The sequence below is a fragment of the Ursus americanus genome, chromosome X, assembly GCF_024610735.1.
Source record: "Ursus americanus isolate L20-20 chromosome X, mUrsAme1.1.p, whole genome shotgun sequence".
Lineage (NCBI taxonomy): Eukaryota > Metazoa > Chordata > Mammalia > Carnivora > Ursidae > Ursus > Ursus americanus.
In genome coordinates, this window is record NC_142164.1 from 108,223,307 (window position 1) to 108,244,053 (window position 20,747).

A 20,747-nucleotide genomic window follows, 5' to 3' on the forward strand; every position below is an offset into this window, starting at 1 on the left:
ACCTATGAACTTAGAATAGTGTGTAACTGATCTAGAATTTACTCCAGGATCTTTTAAAGAGAAAACTTAGAATTATGGCACAAGGAAAACTACTTAACTCTATAAGCCAGTTTATTTGTGGGAGACTAGTTATGAAGAAATTTTAAAAGACAGGCTGTAATGATATCACATGACAACTCTTTACAGACAAGTTTTATCGTAAAAGTTAGCAACTTGTGGAGAATTCAGACCTCAGACTTCTGCCTTGTGTGGAATGAAGAGGTGCCTTCTCTGGAAGATTCTTTAACGGAAGATCGAGCCACAGTCATCTCTGGAGGGAGCTGTTCTCCAGGCTGGAAGTCAAATTTAAAAGGATTTATAAGAGTGTCCTGTTCCTAGGGATGAAAATCACCTAAATCACCATGGGCTTTATTTGGCATAATTAGTACCTTCACCAGCTAAAATAAAAAATGTTAGTTGGCTAAAACACAAATTGTCCCATAAAAGATTGAATCATCTGATGAATGTAAAATAATTCAAACAAATGTCACACAGATGGAAAGTGAAATTCTCATTAAAGTTAAGGCAAGCAGGGAAAGAATTACACTGAAAATAGTTCAATTAATTATTAAAAACAAAGAAAATTATCTTCCTAATATCTAGATAGTCATGGTTCTGTGCAGCACTCTAATTAGATTCTATTAGTTAATCTAAAATTTCTCTAGCAGATTTTTCCAAAAAGAACTATGCAGATCCAAAATTATTTTTCATTAAGAACTTAAATGGCAGATTCAGATGAAATCAAATGTTCTTTGGATAGATCATGGAAGCAAATCAGTACTCTTAATCATTTGTCTTAAAATTCCCTGACTACTGTAATTTTAGGTACTTCAAGTTTTCTTAATCTTCTCTAGGATAACAGTACTTGTACTTCATGTGTTTTCTTAACCATGATCAGGACAGCACACATCTCAGGAGACACTGCCTATTTCCCTCAAGGAAGTAAGACACAAGCTAAGAGCAGCCTTGTTTCACAATAGTGTTCACTAAGGAGAAAAGTGGCATCTTCTACCCTCAAGGAAAACAAGATTAAGGAACAAAATTGCCAAGCCATTAGGAGGACTTCGCTGCATTGCGTATCTGCAGATTATACATAGAGAGTCACATGTTGAGCCTTACGTGATGTATCAAAAACATTTTATTTAAACTTTAAATAGGATTCTCTGTCTCCCTTACTCCCCAAATGTACTATGAAAGAATATTCTGGGCAGCAAATCATCCGAGGTAGCCTCTCTTCTTCCTAATTTGTGATTAAGATCTCATTTGAATTTTAGCACCTGTATACTTTACAAAGCCCCCTAGAAAAGTCTTTAAGAAAACAAATGATTTATATCTAACCTAAACTCTTAAGTGACAGTGCTAGTTTTGTCCCCTTCCTCTTGAAGGTGGCCACAATATTTTATAGGAGGGTGATTCTCATCACTTACTCATGGCTTTAGTCACTTCTCAAGCCATTTGCCATCTCTGTGCCTTTAAACTTGTACTATCTTGCAGCTTGGAGCTGTACTTCCCGAACAGGATTTAAAATTCTGTAACAGTTGGGTCTGTGCTTAGCCCACAGTAAGCATTTATAATTAAATTATCTCCACCATGTTCACAGTCTTTTTTCTGGAACTCTGAGAACCAGTCCATTTGTCTTTTCTCCAAGCTACAGCTTTTTATTTTTCTTACATCTCCTCTATTTACACTACGCTGCATGCTAGCACTCCTTACCTGGTTTTGACCTCTATCTAATGTTTATGGGCAGCTGCCAGGCTCTAGAGATCTTTCTAGGCCCCAGAGGTTCTCTCTTCTCTAGAGGGACTCCTCCAACCACTGTTCTGACTCCAATCATGGCATCTCCCGCCATGTGCCATCTCTTCCATCTGCAAGTATGCATCTCCCACTCCTCCTCCTTTACCTGGGCACCAGTCTTTCCAGCCTCATAGAGGACAGCTCTGCTTAGGGGCCCAGGGTCACTTCAGCCTCAACAGGTCAGCATGATACAGTGCAAAGAATGCTGGCCTAGGGACCTAGACACTGCCTTGGACTAATTGGGTAAATTAGCTCTGTCTTGGACTAATTGGGTAAACTTGGGCAACCCGCCTAACTTCTTAGATCCTCAGCACACTCATCTATGAAATGAAGGGGTTGAATGAGGTGATTTCAAAAGTCCTTTCTCCTACTCTGAAAAGGAGTTCCTAGGAAAGAAGCCTGAAGCCATCCTTTTTCCTGTATTCAATCCTTCAATTCACACATCCTGCTGTTTGTACTTCTGAAGAGTCTTTAAGATCCACTATTTGTTTTCCCACCAGCACTGACTTATAGAACATACTCCCCTCCCCTCATGCTTGATTTACTCCAAAAGTGACCTCAAATCTTGCATTTTTCACTGCAGCAACGAGGAACAAGTTGCAATCCCCACAACACACCATGCTGTTTAATGTCTCTATTAGCCTCCTCCTCTTTTCTGCCCTCTTTGCCAGCCTTTCCAAGGCCGACTCCACTTTCTCCCCCTAGTTAAGCCCCAGAAATCTCTTTTCAGATGCCGTCTCCACATGGGACCTTCCACAACCCCTGCCTGGACAGGGCCGTGCCTCTCTGTCTACAGCACACTCGCCTCTGGCGCTGGCGCAGTGTGGGCACACAGCCTCACAGTATCGCCACGACCGATTCCTGTCAAGTGTGCCCCATCATGCACTCCGAGAGGACAGGGGCCACACCTTTTTCATCTTTCTCCGGAGATCCCACCATGGTGCCTCATTCAGTAAATACCTGAACACAGCCTCATTCCTTAGCCATCCAAAACTTCTCTCTATATCCTAGCTCAGAGCAAGACCTTTAGTTGCTCCCAAAGCCATTTCTAACTGCTCCTATTCATGATCTTTCCCTGTTCTCAACTCCTATTTATAGCCAGTGCCATAGTAATTTGCTTCTTAATTATTTCATTGTTATCATGTATAATTTAATGTTCCCTGAGAGAAGATAAGTTTGTCAAGGGCAAGAGCCCTACCTCAGACTCTTTTGAGTGTCTGAGAGCACCTAGCATCGAGAGAGTGTGTTAAATGTCTAGAAAACAGCCCCCACCATGACAGAAGCAGCAACAATTAAAATGTGTTCGACACTCTGCCAGGCACAGGGCACGATACTTTATACACCATGTTGAAACCTTACAACATGACTCAGATGAGGAATCTGAGGCAAAGAGAGATTGTATCACTTTCCCAAATTTACACTGTTTGAAGCAGACTACAGAACTGGGACACAAACCCTGGTCAGCCTGGTTTCCCAACCTGAGCTCTTAGCTACTTTGCTACACCGACTGCTCCGTTACTGACAATCTCCACCCCATCTTCAGCACCCATCTTGCTAAACCTCCCATTACATATTTCATCCATAGTTTCTGCCGTTCTGACACAGAACTGTCTGATGAAGCTATTTTCATATTCTCAAAAAGAGGAGTACTTTCCCTAGATGAAACTCTTCTCTCCTTCTGACACTGGCTTGTTTCCACCCTCATTTCTTTGATGCAGATGAATGTTCCATATCATGAAAATATAATTTACAAAACACGTGTTCTGTTGTAGGAATGCTACTTCTTTTAAACAGGTTACTGTTAGTTCTAGAGTTTGAAAAACCAGTAAGATGGAGGAAGCATTAGGATAAAAACATTGCCTCGAGATTTAAAAACAATCCAAAAGACTGTAAATTAACATTTATTTTGGCCTGAAGTGAAATTTACCCATAGTTCTAGATAAATTTGAAATTTTTCAATTCAGTGAAAATATCGAGTAAGGTATAAGTAAAAGGGTCTGATTTAAGCAAATGTGGTCTGGAAAAATCAGAGAAAATCTCTACAAATCACACCAAATTTTGAGAAAATTAAAACCTATCCCATACAACTTATGAACTCTATAATAAATCAAAATAGGATTCTTGCAACAAAACATGCCAGAAAGGAACACTTAAGAAGCAGATTTCTAAAAACAACTTTTTTTGAGTTCTCTTGAGTACTCAACAGTGGGCCTTAAATAATTAATTTTTTTAATAGATTGTCCTTCAAGTATTGCTTCCCTAAACTCATTCTATCAAAAAAGCACAACCTCCTACAGTAGGGAAAATTGCAGACTGACCCTACTCACACCCCTGCACCACCTTCCCATGATGAACCAACAGATCCAGTCAAGGTCCAAGCTGTACCTGAGGTGACAGGAGCTGCAGGCTGTTGGCCCTGGCCGCCATTCCTTGCCCTACGCTCAAGCTTCCATCCAAGCCTTTGGCTCTCACTTTGTCCCGGGTCACGTACATGGAATGCCTATGTGGACGCTGCTGGGAAGAGAAGGGGCTAGTGTAGCCCAGCCCATAAGAAAAGGATTCATGAGGTGCAGACAGAGAATGGGAATGGCTGCTGTCCATGTGCTCAGGCAGCTTCAACTCTTCCATCGTTTTAGAATGCCTGGTTGTGGTTCGGCGTGAGTCAAGAGTGCCCTCGCTTCGATTATTTCTCCCCGAGGGGCTGAGCAAAGTTCTCGTGTCACTGTGCCTGGTGGGGGTTGGGCTGGTGGGAGAGTTCAAGTCCAAGCAGCTGGATGGGAAGTACCTACTGGTACTGGACTCTGTAATTTGGGCCCTGGCTTCAGAAAGGTTGCTCACAGACTTGGAGTCACTCAACGCCCCGTGGCTTTTGGCCTTGGTCCTATAGGAGGGACTCCTAGAGGACTGGGGAATAGTGTCAATGTAGCTATGCCGACTCTGCTTTTCAGTGGGCTGCAGTGTTCCGGCTTTGCTCTGAGAGCTTTCCATAAATGAGTGCCGGTTCTGCTGAGATCTGCTGCTTGACTTGAGGTACTTTGTGCCCGGGCCTTCTGAAGGCTTAGGGTCAATATTAAAATCAAACTCTGTCTTTGACTTGGCCTCTTTTGGGCTGAGAAGATGTGGTATGTTATTGTTGGTAAGATCTTTGCTGGTAGACCCAGGTTGGCTGCTTGCTTGGTAGGTTTTGGTGTGCATGGGACTAAGAGTAGCTCCAGCAAGATTTCCGTTTAGGAAGCTTTCGTTGGCAGGAAGACCTTCGTCAGCCCGGGGCAGACCCACACTTAGGTTCTGGATGTCCTTGCTGTTGGATCTGTGGTGAGACTGCAAAGCAGCACTTTTGCTGGCTTGGTTTCTATGTTAAAAACAAAAGAAGGATATCAGTTTCCTTCAATAGCAGACACACAAAAAGTATTGTTAAAAAAAAAAATACACACATGCACACACCCTTAAAACACCTCAAAGACTAAACACATTAACTCATTCAAACATGTGCCAACAAATAACAAGTAACCATTAAAAGTAAGCTGCTTAGATCAAGTCACTCTGCAACAAAAGCAATGGTCCTGACAAAATGATTTTGACATTCTTAAATGTTCAACTAAGTTGTTGCCAACACAATTTCTGACTGATACTCTGGGAAAACGTGTTTTTGCTATGCTGGTGCTCACATGAGTGTTTGTTACGGAATGCCTGATAAGAAGGAGAGAGCTAAGCTATAATGAACTCCTTATAACTCTCTGAATCCTTGAATGTCAGAGGCAACATGTAGACTTTAAAGTCATGCTGTTCCTTGAACTTTCCTTTTATTTGTAAAACTCAATGCCTGCTTCAGAGATACATACTCACAGCACATACAGACACCAGTATTCTTTTGTCTTTAGTCTGTATCGTTAAAGAATGAGAGTTCTTGCAATATACTCAGTAAAAGAAAATGACACTCTAAAACCAAATGTAAACTTTGTTGGAAAACATGATGATCAAGGTTTATGTTTTAGAGAAGTGACAATACTTTTGGGGTACTTCAGATACCTCCTTGTACCCTAAACAGGAATGTGGATCTAGACAGTTAATTTCTCTCCAGAAGACACAGTTTATTCTCTTCTTCACCATCTCACACGTCATTATTCCAAACTGACTAAGGCCTTCTTTAGGATTTAAAGCTTCATTTCCTACCTGGCTTAAAATACAAAATATAAATCCAGAGGAAAACCTCGTCCTCTATTGGAAAGCTGAAAACTGACCTCATGGCAAGGTCAGTTTGTTCGACTGCAACTATTTAAAGGACCAAATTATAGTTTGAGATAGGAGAATGTTTTTAAATGAAAAATAATTTACACAATTCCCTTTTTATTATGAATTCAGAAAATTCTGCTGCAAATATTGCTATTGCTAAAGAGGGTTTGACATGGGGGAGTTTTGTTCCCATCACACACTAACTGGAAGAAAAATCACATTTTTTGTCTGTATAATGGTAATCTGTGAAACTATGCCTTCCCATTTTCCCTAAGAATCCACTGCTCAGGGGCACCTGGGTGGCTCAGTCGTTAAGCATCTGCCTTCGGCTCAGGGCGTGATCCCAGAGTCCTGGGATCGAGCCCCACATCAGGCTCCTCTACTGGGAGCCTGCTTCTTCCTCTCCCACTCCCCCTGCCTGTGTTCCCTCTCTCGCTGGCTGTCTGTCAAATAAATAAATAAAATCTTAAAAAAAAAAAAAAAAAAAGAATCCACTGCTCAGACATCAAAGGTAAGGGCTCTTTTCCGGTCCTCCTACACTTCAGAATGTTAAAAAAAAGTATCTGATACCAAGCAACCCTGTAACAGTTGTGGAAGGCCTCATCTCCTAAATGCACTCACTAATTTCTCCTAGTTCAGTTACAATTGCAACATCAAATAAGGTCCCTTAAATATGAGCTAACTAAATAAATAGCAGGTCCTAGACCTAGAAAGAAATTACAAAGAAACAAGAGTTTCGGGGCACCTGGGTGGCTCAGTCAGTTAAATGTCGGACTCTTGATTTTGGATCAGGTCATGGCCCCAGCATCGTGAGATCGAGCCCCATGTGGGGCTCTGCACTCAGCAGGAAGTCTGTCTCTCTACCTCTTCCCTTCCCCCCACTTGTGCACACTCTCTTAATTAATTAATTAATTAATTTTTAAAAATAAAAAAGAAACAAAAGTTTCACCTTCTGTTAAATGATGTCAACTGACTCTAACCCCAGATCAATAAAGGGCAGTCATCATATCCTAAGGCATCAGGTTGGTTTTTTCCTGTTTGTTTGTTTGTTTGTTTTTTAAAGAGAGAGGGAGAGCACACTGGCGAGATGTCAGTGGAGAGGAGGCAGAGGGAGAGGATCTTAAGCAGACTCTGTACTGAGCATGGAGCTCGATACCAGGACCCTGAGATCATGACCTGAGCCAAAATCAAGAGCAGAGGCTTATCTGACTGAGCAACCCAGGCATCCTAAAGGCATCAGGTTTTAAACCATCATAGTCATTTGTCAGCTTATATCTTGGTAACTAAAATACCTAAGCAACTTTTCAAAAACCCAAACAACAATATGCAAATAGTCTGACCCATAAATAGATCTAAGTGTGCTGGTTATCTCCATTTGCCCAACCCCCAATCTTTTCTCCATTTTGCTCTGACCCACTCAGGACCTCAGGAGTCTAATGCTGCATACTGCATCACCCGGGATCCCTTGCCACCTAATTTCCAGTTGCACTTAGCAATGCAAGGGGCTGGGGGCTGTCTTCCTTAGTGCTTCCCAGCATGCACCCTAACTCAGGTCACAGCTGTGTCTGTCCAGATTATAGCTCTCATGTGGTGGATCCTCCTGCCTGGTTCCCCTAGTCTCTCATATTCCTACTTCCTCCCCTTTCTCCTTCAGGTCTAGAGAGGGTAATAGCAGAGATAACACACGCAGATGTTGTATAATGCCCGAAGCTCCAAAGAAAACGAGAAAAGGACAGAGAAGAGTGAAGACAGCTGCTGAAGATTTTGAAACTATTGGAAAATACTGTTCTCAAAGCAAACCTACATGTTAGGAAGAACAAATTCATACCAATGTAAGATACAGTTTCTAATGTGAAAAGGGAGGTTATAATGTTAAGGTAGAAACATTTATCAAAGAGTTAGGTTTCTCATAAAAGTACAAAGAGCCTAAACCGCTATTCTGAACGCTTCTGTCTTAGTATTAATTTGAAGCCATTGAGCTTTGCACATAATTCTTAAGTAGAAAGGGCATCAAATTGTCTTCAAAGTGGAGTTCTGCCAAAGCACAACAATAAAAAACTGTTCTGAAAATTCCATAGATCTCTTTGGCACATAACTGTAAGGAATCTGTGTTAAACTGCCAAGCACTTAAGAGGATTTTATATATAAACCCTTCTGAAATGGCTGGCAAGACAGATAGTTAATCTCTTTAGTTAAAATAACTTTTCAAAGTAAATATCAAAGATGCAAAGCTACATTTTTATGGAGAAAGATGGCAAAGCAGAACTGGTGAGAGGGCAGGGCAGGCTGAAACACCATCCCACCATGTCTAAGGTCAGGAGAACCTCAGGACAGTCTGAAGGAGACTCAGGCAGGGCAAAGTAATGCCAGAGTCCACTGCCTCTTCTACACAGACAAGAAGTTGGACAATAAAAGACGATGTGTGAATGTGTCTCAGGGACGGGGCAGCGGAGTGTATAAGTGGCAGCTACGACGCTATGAACACCACTACAATAGTGCTGGGAAGTCTGAGTTAGCCATGGCCTGTGTAGAGTTAGTGTCCCCAACAAGAAGGGATTCCATAGAGGAAATATGAACTATAGACAAGTGTAGAAAAAAGGACATTTCCACATACATGTAAACTGAGTTGATAACATTCCTAAAGAAACTACTTAGGACTTTTTCTCTTAGAATTCTACAGTATTAAGACCTAAAAACAAATTCTTCCAGAGATTTTATTTACTTATCATTTCTGTTCTTGTCTACTTCAAAAGAAGATTTGAAGCGGACTCCTTGAAGACCCACATAAACTACAGCTTTATCACCACACACATCCTCCTTGACAGATTCCTAAAAAGGGTTCCCAGGGAAAGCCTCAGATCCCCACTGGGGATCTCTCAAGCGAAGTCATTAGAGGACAAATACACAGGCCCCCTTTCACGATACGGGTTATACCACTAATCATTACAGCACAAAGCAAAGACTTATCATCAGTCCACTGAACTTTATATTCTTGGGATCCTTTCCCTTTGCAAATGTAAACTAGAGGAGTCAAGTGATAATTAAGGCAGAAGGGAAACAAAAGTACCCGAACTAGAAGTGATCCCAGATAAGACAGAGGTATAATGTGAACTTCCCAAATGGAAAAGAGTAACTACATGATGACTATTATTCCTTAGTGTACTAAAATCTCATGGAAACAAACAGTGAACACAAACTTGGTTAAGCAGAATTTGAATCTGCTCATAGGCCTCCCTGAAAAAAAAAAAAAAAAAAAAACCAAACAAATAAAACAATCCAGTTAACACAATCACACCATCACAGTTAGGCAGAGAAAATAGGATAAATAGTTATTGCCAATTTATGGATATGCTCACAGTTCTTGAAAAAGTACCAGGTCTCAGGCTTGCCAAATTTCAATACATTAATAACAATTATTCTATGTGGAGAGAAAATTGCAGTGAAAGGAGAAAAAATTTATATTCAAAAAGCTTCATAATAAGAATTAGCATTTTCTGTTTCTCTTTTAATAGTAGATGAGCGAAACAACTTACTAACCCCAGAGTCTGGGCAACACCAGATGACAAGACAAGCTTGTTGGTAGAGGAGGGAAGACAGCTCCCCACCCCCAAAATAGAGGTGGGTTTTTTTTTTTTTTTTTTAAGATTACGCTGAAAATTTTTAAGCAACACCAATTTTAATCACTATCTACCAAACGGACTTTACTATTCCCATGTTCTTATTCTTACGAAAAACTAACTTCTCAACTCAATGATTAAAAGAACAACAAAAACATAAGAGCCTTCTAATAGAGCCAAATCTACTTGGTTCAGTTGCAAAGACTGTCCTAGGTGGCCTCCTAACCACCCGTGTTTGGCATCCTCTTCTCCCTCCAGAAATCCCCTTGCCCTCACCTACCCTTTGCCTCCAAGCATCAAGCATAGGCCCCATTTACACAGAATCTTCTAGTTCATGAGGCTAGAAACCCCCTTAGTTGTTAACCTAAGCTAACTTTCCCACGAAATGCATAGGTTTTCATCATATACTTGTTAAAGAGAAGAAAATCTTTAAGACCCACACAACTCTTTAATTGTGGTTCTGAATCATGTAATAAGCATAAGGAAGATATTTTTGAATAAAGAGGGCTTTCCTTCTTTTCTCTAATTGCATCATTTAAGCAGCCACCTCCTCCACCTACTTGGTAAGACCAACACTGCATCTGTATTTCCTTAAAAGGGAATATTTACCTATTAGACAAAGTGCTGCTTTCCACGTGGTAAGGTTTTCTTTTTGCTGACCTTGAAGGGGAGCGATCCAAAAGTCTCTGGGTTTGAAATGTAGGGTGATTCAAACATTGTTCTGTCAAGTATCTGTCAGCTGGGTCCAGCTTCAGTAAATTCTTAGGAAACAAAGTAGGATCAGAAAGAACATTACAAAGTTAAATTTAAATTGTAATAAAAAACCTTATTTCTTTTCCTTATAAAGGAAATGCATGGTCATTTCAAAATATCTAGCAAACACAGTTTAGTCCAAAAAATTTTTTTATCAGGACTATTTAAATTACCACATTGTCGGGACACCTGGGTGGCTCAGTTGGTTAAGTGTTTGAATTCAGCTTAGGTCTTGGGGTCCTGGGATGGAGCCCCATGTCAGGTTCCCTACTCGGTGGGGTTTCTGCTTCTCCTTCTCCCTCTGCTCCTCCCCTGCTCGTGCTCACTCACTCTCTCAAATAGATAAAATCATTAAAAAAAAATTTTTTTTTAATTAAAATATAAATTACCACATTATCTTACTACTGTTGTCCTCTGGGAATAAGCCCTCCCAGCCCTTTTTTGAATATCGTATATACAGATTTTCTTTTATAAAAATCCGGCTTATGTTATACATGTAAGTTGTGGATCCTGCATTTTTCACATACTAATCAAAAACATTTTTTACAACATTAACTTAAACACTTGAAATATATTTTGGAAGAAGTATATATTCACATGAAAGAATATACACTTATCTTTCTCCTGTCCCCCTCTTGGGAGGCAGCCCATGTTATCAGTTTCTTGTGTATCCTTCCATAGATACTCTGTACCTAGTACCTATCTCTGTCTGTTCCTTGTATTTTACCCAAATAGTAGGAGACACACAATGGTCTGCACTTAACTTTCTTTCCACTGGACATTAGATTTTAAGAGATCATTGCATATCGGTGAAGAGCTTTTACTCTATGGATATGCCTTAGGCTGTTTTTGGCAATTCCCTAATGATAAACATTTTAGTTGTTTCCTTTATGCTATTATTATGAAAATACTACAACAAATAACTTTACAACATGTTTTTAAGTGATTAAAGAAGTGTGTGGTATGGATATACCAATTTATTCAACTGGTCTCCTACTGTTGGACATTTAGATGACTGCTGTTTTTCACTATTATAATTTATGCTATGATAAACACCTGAAATCCTTACATACATCCATGATCCCTCTCATAGGATAAACTCCCAGAGATGGATTGTTAAACTTTTGAGGAGTATTTTCTATGTTGAAAAATAGGGTTGTCTGAAATTATACTCCTTCTCAGCAACTGAGAATCTACCAATTTTCTGGCACGTTCATCAGCAATAGGCATTATCATTTTTTTTTTTTACTATTTGTAAACTATAGACATTTAATAAATGGTATCTCATAGCTGTTTTAATTCACATCTGTGATTACTAATGAGGTTGAATATTTTTATGCTTATTGGTTACTTATATTCCTTCTTATTTTTCTATTTGTGCATCTGTCCTATTTTTTTTTTTTTTTAAGGTTTACTTACTTATTTGGGGTGTGGGTAGAGGGAGAGGGAGAGAGAGAATCCTCAAGCAGACTCCTCGCTGAGCAAGGAGCCAGACTGGGGCTGGATCCCAGGACCCTGAGCCAAAATCAAGACTTGGACGCCCAACCAACCGGGCCACCCAGGCATCCCGTTCTAATTTAAGTGTTCTTTTTAGATTATAGTAACTAACCCTTTTATGTTGCACATAGTAGATGTTTTAATAACTAAAATGTTTTCTTCTAATACTACTTATCTTATTAGTAATTGGATAAGATTTTCAAAGGTGAATCATTATTAAAATAATTTTATTGACAAATTAAGCAAATATATATAAAACATAAACCTACATAACCTAACACAACTCAGTAGAGCACACTGGAATCTGCTGTGATGATATTCTCACAGCAAAATTCACTGACAGCATTTTCTCTCAGAGAAAGGAAAAATGTTGAAATTCCAGCATTCCCAAATCCATCTCTAGGTCACTTTCATTGGTTTTACCCACAGTTAATCTCTGTGATCCATTTGAACAGTGAGAACAAAGCCAGATTTCCTCCCACTGAGCCAGAATTCAATTTCAGACAACCACCTTTAACCTAGCACCACAGAAAATTTGAAGTCTGATCCTACCATACACTGAAACATTCACTTTGGGTCAAAGGATTCTGGTAACCCAAGCCACTGTTTACATGCAAGTGGATTTACACTCATGCTGACTCAGACAAAATTCTAAACTTATTTCAGTTCTTTCCTCCTCTTTAGAAAATAAAAAACTGTGGAGCTATATAAAAATGATTTTGGTCTCACTGGCAGTTAAAACAATTAACATCAAAATGGTTTCAAATGTATGATACTAGTTAAAAACAGAAAAGACGGCTCCTGAGTAGTATTTTAAATTAGAAATACATGACTTTTCATAAGCCAAATATCTACTAGCATCAAAGTGCTATTTTAAGATTATCAACTGTAGAAATTACTGCATATACACACAAAGAACTACTTCTATATTCATAAATATAGCTGTTAATTTTCAAATTACTTAAAAGGAGAAGGTCATTTTGAGGAAAATATAAAACTCACTGAGTGAATAGCTTCAAAATTCAGTATTTAGGGGAAGAAAACAACATTTTTTAAAAACTAAAATAGAGTCTATATAAATTACCATAGGTTGGATTAATTCTGGTAACCTGTATCCCCTCTAAAATGGCTAATATGTATAAACAGATGCAGGATGAGATGGCCATTTTAGGTACTTATATATGGACAAAATTAACAACTCTGCTTTAGGGAATAGCATAGAGAATACATTTCTTCATGAAAGGATAAATAATATTATGTACTTTTCAAATTCATTTTAAAAATACCTAAAAGACAAAAGGAATACTTCTATTTATATAACAATCAATAACAAGGCAATATCAATCTTTGGTGAGAGAACTCAGAATTGTGGTTTCCAGGAGTGGGAGGCACAGGGGTGTAGAGTCAGGGAGGGGGTCTTGAAGAGGCTTCTGGGGTGTTAATAATTTTCTCTATCTTGGGGCGCCTGGGTGGCACAGCGGTTAAGCGTCTGCCTTCGGCTCAGGGCGTGATCTCAGTGTTCTGGGATCGAGCCCCACGTCAGGCTCCTCCGCTATGAGCCTGCTTCTTCCTCTCCCACTCCCCCTGCTTGTGTTCCCTCTCTCGCTGGCTGTCTCTATCTCTGTCAAATAAATAAATAAAATCTTTAAAAAAAAAATTTTTCTCTATCTTGGTCTTGATGTGATTACATGGATATGTTTACACTCTAAAAACTAACTGAAATGTATAGATAATTTGCATACTGTATGAATATACATTTCAATAAAAATGTTTACTTAACGTTAAAGAAATCTGAAGCTAAATATACTAAATAGGAATTAGTTTAATTTCCAAATTGGTATCAATACAGAAAGAGTCCAGTTTTCTTTGTACTTTCATCTATGCTAGATTTTACGAGGTACCACACTGATTCTTGGTAATTAGACTTGGTAATGATTTAACCAAGAAAAGTTGTTATTTTTAAAAAAAAAAGACAAAAGGCAAAAAACATGAAATTGTATTTAATTCAGTTGTTCTTTATTCTATTTACATTTTTTTAGTTACCAAATCATTAAGCCCTGATATTGATTGTATGACAGAACATATTGACAAAATCCAACAGATTCAAGAGATAATTTATGCCTAATTAACATGAAAGACCCTTGAGGGCTATCTTTTTAACAGCATCTCTCAACCTGTGTTCAGAAGAACACCAGTACTGTAGAGTTACTTTTTTAAAAGAAGTATTCAGTATTTAATTAAATTTGGGAAATATTCAGCAAGACATAAATGCTTCTTTACTATGGGATTTCTGAAAGCCTTCATAAATAAATGAATATTGTGATTCTCTACAAAAGGTTATGTGGTATATGGCCTTTCTAAAAGCCGTGCCCCCTCCCCCACCATTGCCCCCACACCAATTTGCAGTGTTCCTCAGGACAGGGAGGAACATAGTTTAAAGCACAGCAAAGTTCTGAGAATGCTCTCAATTTCCAACTGTGCTAAGTGTACCTTTAAAGACTCTGTGTATAATGTAACCTGCTCTGATTTTGAACAATAAACTAAATGGGCATAAAATAAAATTGATCCATTAACAAGCGTTTTTTGAAGATCTAGTATCGAACAACCAGCACGAGCTTATGCACTGGCTGGCTGCAAGGAAAGCTGGAGAAACAGGAAAAACTGGTTCTCACTCAAGCGACTGTCTGTCTAATGGGTATAAAAAGATTTAATAAAAAACTGTGAGAATGTTTCCAGTTGTGCAGAGCAGGAAAACCTTCTAGATAGGGACAGGAGCATGAGGAGGCATGCTCAGGTGTGGTAGTAGCAGTGATTCTGCTGTGGCAAAAAAAGAGCCAGAAACAGCCACATCCTCAGGGAGAGAAGAGGCCAAGTTAGAAAAAGAGCAGAACTAGGTTCACTTACAAAATAATCTTATGAGAGGCCTTAAATATCATGTTTAAAAAAAATTCAGAACCTCTTTTCTGTCAACATTCATTTTAAGATTTGTTTTGAAACGCTATGCCCAAGCAGCTCTTCAATGCTGAATAAATTTTTAAATTATTTATTATTTATATTTAAATCGTTATTATTCTACCCACTTTTGGAATATAACTGAGGTATCTCATGGTCCTGTCTACACGGAATGTTACAGAAGTAGGTACTGCTATTTTAATTAAATTGCATGCTTTTAATATAACATAGTCCCCCATTATTCCCTATTACACATCTATTAACGAAATACATGTATTTCACAAAAGCAGGCTCTGGTCACATGTAAACACACACAAAAAAATCCACAAACCGAAAGACATTTTATACAGACAACATCAACTTGTCCCACCTTCATTAAGTCAAGTAAGACGCTATTTAGAATTCCAAGGTATCTTCTCTCCAATGTCTGAGGATGGTTAACAGCTGGAAACTGGAAGAACAGGACAGGAGTGTTAGCATGTGGGGAAGGGGACGGAAAAGGGCTGGAAAAGGTAGCGTAACGAACAGAAGTTACTGCCCTAGTGCCAAAGTCAAATTCTTTTCATATGTCTAGTACTTTTATGTCTATGTATTTGAGGTATAGATTAATAAGACTGGGTGTTAAATAACAGGAAAATGTACAGATGAAAAAGGATATTAAATGAAGCATGTAAAACATACCTAACTGTAAAAATTTGAGACTATACAGTTTACACAGTACTGTTTATATAGACAGTTCAGTTATAATATAGTTTATACAGAATTTGTCTGCTTACACAGACAATTCTTAAGCCTTTTTCACAACATCATTTACTCCTGAAAATTAGAGAAGTAAAAGAGAGAGAGAGAGAGAGAGAGAGAGAGGGAGAGAAGGGGTGACTGGGTGGTTCAGCTGGTTAAGCAGCTGCCTTCAGTTCAGGCCATGATCCCAGAGTCCTGGGACTGAGCTCTGTGTTGGGCTCCCTGCTCATCGGAGAGCCTGCTCTGCTTCTCCCTCTCCCTGTGTCCCCGTCCCCCTACCCCCAACCCCACTCATGCTCTCTCCCTCTATCACAAATAAATAAAAATCTTAAAGAGAGAGAGAGAGAAGGCAGAGAGGCCAGTACTTGAAAGGCCACAGAAATAGCAATAGTGGATTCAGACACGTGTTCTAACATTGCTTTTAAAATACTCTTTTAACGACCTGTTTTCAATTCCTTCCTTTATATAAGTTGGAACAGAAGGCAAACAGTCTCCTAAATTAATAAATGCCTTTTTAAATAAAATGAGAAGAGGTCAAATTTATTTAGGTGTTCTGTCCTCTCTGCCACCTCGCATTTTGCAACATCTAAGGATGAGAAAGTATTAGAGCCCAATGCCATGTACTCCCTCACAATGGGAAGGTTCCTTTGCTTTTAAATACATATTTCCTTTATACCAACATAAGAGCATTTCAAAGTACTAGAATCCTTAAACGTGTTCAATATGTGGATGTGAAGACTAGTTGTGAAGGAAAATTCAAACTAGGCACTTAAGTTGTGATTATGACATTATCCGCACACTGTGTTAGGGACGGCAGGAATCACAGCATATGGGTCAGACCTAAACCATGCATTTAAGCGACCCACAGTCTGGCTGGAACAGCAATCAGCACTGAAGTGTGCAGCCAAAAATTCTACTTGAAGCTCGGAAAAAGGAGAGACCAAGGTGGTTTGCAGCTGGAGAAAAAAAGAATCCACAGATAATATTTGAAGTAGGTTTTGAAAGATAAGAAAAATGTGAGGACAGAGAAAAGTAGGACAGCACCCAAGACAGAGGAAGTAGAAGGAATAACGTGAACTAAACACAGACACACAGGCAATAATCTAAAACTAATTACAGAGAGAAGCGATGCTATACAAGACATTTTAGCAATTCTTATTTTAGAGATGAAGAAGGTGACAATCATAAAGTTCAAATAACTGATTCAAGGCAAGTTACATAATTAAAAAGCAGAACTAATATTTGCACCCAGGTCTATAATCCAAACCCACACTCTTTCTGAACCTAGGCACCTCTCTCAACGGAAGTTCTTTTGGATGTTGTTGGAGTATTAAATATCAGCCCAAAGAGAGACACCTGTCATGCTGTGATGTGATAAACAACCTGTACTGCTACATTTTAATTAAGGTTTTGCTTATAAGGTCTATCTTATGCTACCAGATGTCCCTTTCTTTCTTCAGAAGTAACATTTCAATGATAAGAAAACTAATGCAGAGAGTGAAAAGGGATTAAAAATACTATGATAAAAAATGACCAAAGTAAGTTAAAAAAAATTAATTCATATGCTTTTGAATGAACTCTACCATTCTCATGTGATAATTGAACAAATAACCAAAACTCAAGCACAAAAGTTTAAATCATATCCCAATGAGTAGCTTTTCTTTCTTTCTTAATCACTGGAACAATACAATACAATGAGAGTACGCCTTTAGCGAGCACTTACTATGTGTTAGGCACTGGTCTGGGCATGTTACAGATAACATTTAACCTTTACAACAACAACCCAAAGGGTAGTAATTCTGTTATCAGCATTTTCTACATGAAGAAACAGACGCACAAGAAACTTGCCAAAGTCATTCATTTAGGAAATATGGAACCAGGCTTTGAACTCCTGCAGTCTAACTCCAGAGTCTATGCCCTACTATGGGACATCAATTGTTACTTTTTCAAAATAAAGCAATAGAGCAACATCTTGTTGACTTTCCAATGTCTACACAACTGAATCAAAACACCAGTAACATTAGACTGGTCCCCGGTGAGTCTGTATCTCATGGAAGTTTCAGTTTCCACACTCTACATGCTTAGCTACCTTTCGCAGATATCCTCCAACAAAATGATAAAGGAAGACATTTCCCTCAAATGACATTGGTAAACCTCCAAAAAGATTAATCTAATTTAGTTAAAATACCACAAACACGTTCAGACTAAGTTGTAAAAATATTAGAGTTTATAAAAATCAAAGTGTCATGGAAGCAGCAATTTCTCTGAAGGTTATTTATAAGCAGTGTTGCCATGTGCTTTCCAGCATTTTACAGATAATACTATTTAGTGGGGAGGTCTGTGAACAAAATGGACCACACACAAATAAGGGAAGAGATCCTTTGTTTGGCCTATCTAATCCAAATGCTACTCATTCTTCATTTCCATTACAAATTTCAAATCTTCTATAAATCTTTCTCTAGTGAATCCTGCCAACTATGATTTCTAACTTTTCCGAATGTTTGACACTCTCATGGTCTCAGCCATACTGAGAGATGTATTAGAAAACAGTGCAGTGCAGTAAAGAATGAGGTGTTTATTATAAGTTATATTGCTTTCCGATTATCTCACGCACAAATGTCTTAATTCTTCAGCTAGTTTATAAGTTATTAAGGCCAGGTACCATAACACATCTGTTTACACTCGAATCTTCAGGCAATCCAGCATGGAGTCAGTTTAACCAGGCAAAGAACAGGCAGCTAGCAGGCCAAGCTTGATGTTCCAGAAGTTACTGTTAAAATCCTGAGGTCAAATATTCAATCATTCATTACTAGTCAACCTTGTAGGCACTACTCTAGATGTGCTGTGAATATAATGGTGGATATGATAGATCATTTCCTCAAGGAATTCATCAGTTCAGCGAGGATATATATATAATATATATTTTTTGAAAACAGCTATTCAAAAGAGATGGCAATGTGCACTACTGGAGCACAGAAGGGGCAGTCACCCACTCCCAGGAGGAGTCTAGAAGGGCTTCCCGGGGGGAGAACACTTGACCTCAGTCTGGGGGAAGGAGGAGCAAGAGCTTTCCACAAAGTAGAGCGAGTACTAGGAGCATCAGAGAAATGAAAATACAGCACTGTACAAGCACACGTCAAGGAAATGGTGAGACGTTCAATACGCTGACAAGTAGGGGGCAACGGGGAATGAGTGGCAGACAAGGCTGGAGGGCTAAGAGCAAGGGGTTCTTAATGCTACCCCCTAAAGAGTTTAAATGTAAACAATCCCATAGAGGCTTTCAAACACAAAGGAGATACAACTGAACGTGCAGTTTGAGGGAAGATTATTCCAAAGGCAATGTGAAAACACTAAAGTGAAGACAGAAAGTTGGAGAGCTGTGTTTAGGAGTGATCATCAATAGTTCAGGTAAAAAGGTGCTAAGGGGGGAAGAAGCATTAGAGATGGAGAGAAGGGAGGTTCAGTTGAGCTTGAGTGCTGATGACACAAACTGGCTCAATCCATCATTCAAGTATTCACTGCGTCCCTAACTAGATGTGCTGGGCTCTGCTATAGATGCTGGGAATACAGTGAAAAAACAGATGATTTCTGCCATTGGGGAGTTTATGCTTTAGTAGTTGAGAACTCAATAGTTAATAATTAACAAGTAAACAAATAACACAACTACCACCCAGGGGAAGTGCCAGGATGGGGGAAAAAAAGGATGGTGCTATGGGAGACACTAGAAAGAGGGTGGGGACAGTATGTTGGTGGCATCAGAGAAGGGGACACTCTTGGAGCTGAGATTTACAAAGTGAGAAGGGACCACACAACAGAAGCACCTTCCTGGGAGAAGGAGCCACAAATCCCAAATCCATGAAGCTGGAAAAATCGTAAAATGTTTACAGAAGCCAAAGAAAAGGAAAGACAAGCGCGGTGAGAGTTTGGAGAGAGAGGAGCAGGCACCATGTTGGGTGCGCATGTGTGAGGAGGGGATGCTCTTCAAAGTGGAATGACTGAGGTCCAGAAAGTCAAAAGAAAAAACGAAGTGCTTTGCAAATGTCAAGAAAACATGGTTTGAGGATCATGCATTTAAGAAAGAAAGGAAATGGCGGTGAGCTTATTTTATAGTTCTCACAATGGTCACCAATTGGCATGTTAGCCCAGAGTAGTTGAAAACTAAAAAAGTAGCTTTTGGGGTAGATGGAAGAGAAAAGCAGCCTATATCTGGCTACTCTAATAAGGTGCCTCTGCAAGTTGCTTGTCTCTCATCTGGGGAAAGTTTATGCCTTAAGACCCTTTTTAAGCATATTCTCTGAAAACAAGTTTTGTACAAAGTTAGCAAGTCTAGAAAAGGCTGCCCAAGACAATATACTAGTTTGAAAAGAAGATCTGATGTTTCACTGTCAACAGACAAGAAATACAAACTAGAACACAACCTTTAAATCTATTCATATTCTCCCTCAAATCATTACAAATATGTTTGTTCAAATAAGCAAGTCATTTATACAATTTTTATACCTTTGGGGATGCTTAATACTTTACACAAAGAAACATTCTGAGATAACCAAAGTGTAGAGTATAATAATGCATATGCTAGAACAGGGTTTGAAAATTTGGAACTTATAAATTAGGAAAAACATTAGCATCTCCCACTTTCAAATTCAGACTACTGCTTAAAATTCACAAATACTATATAAGATTCAAAAATAAATTATTATAATGGGGATTATAAACACTGTATTGGGAAAGGGAACAGTATTCAACAGATAGCTTAGCAATGAACAATGAATTGTGCAATGAATAGTGATTTAAATACTGCTGTATTGATTCCATTTGGAGTTTTAGTAAAGCCTCTTACCCGGAGCCCATGGAATCGAGGATTACTGTAGAAGAGCTTCATCTGTTCAGATGGAAGTGGTCCTAGCACCTTCTGAATAGTAAAAAGTTGGTCAATCTCGCTTTCGCCAGGAAATAAAGGCTGTCCATCGCTAAGCTCCCCAAGAATACAGCCCACTGACCACATATCGACGGACTTTCCATAAGGAGCTCTGAAAAGCAAAGGGAGAGATTATCTTGGCAAACAAAGAAATACATTTTAATAATTTCCAAATTATTTTGAACAGATTCATGATTTAAAGC

At 38.9% G+C, this 20,747-nt stretch overlaps 1 protein-coding gene across 3 annotated transcripts in view; it reads right to left on the reverse strand.

Moving 5' to 3' along the window:
* The window catches only part of CDKL5 (cyclin dependent kinase like 5), a 198,889-nt gene that overhangs the window by 18,816 nt on the left and 159,326 nt on the right, over window positions 1-20,747 (reverse strand). For all 3 annotated transcript variants that reach the window (XM_045778028.2, XM_087859815.1, XM_087859816.1), the window contains exons 9-13: window positions 20,467-20,656; window positions 15,256-15,336; window positions 10,293-10,444; window positions 4,219-5,185; window positions 231-332 (exon numbers count right to left, since the gene is read on the reverse strand). In XM_045778028.2, the coding sequence (XP_045633984.1) occupies window positions 231-332; window positions 4,219-5,185; window positions 10,293-10,444; window positions 15,256-15,336; window positions 20,467-20,656 (1,492 nt within the window). The remainder of the gene's footprint in view (window positions 1-230; window positions 333-4,218; window positions 5,186-10,292; window positions 10,445-15,255; window positions 15,337-20,466; window positions 20,657-20,747) is intronic.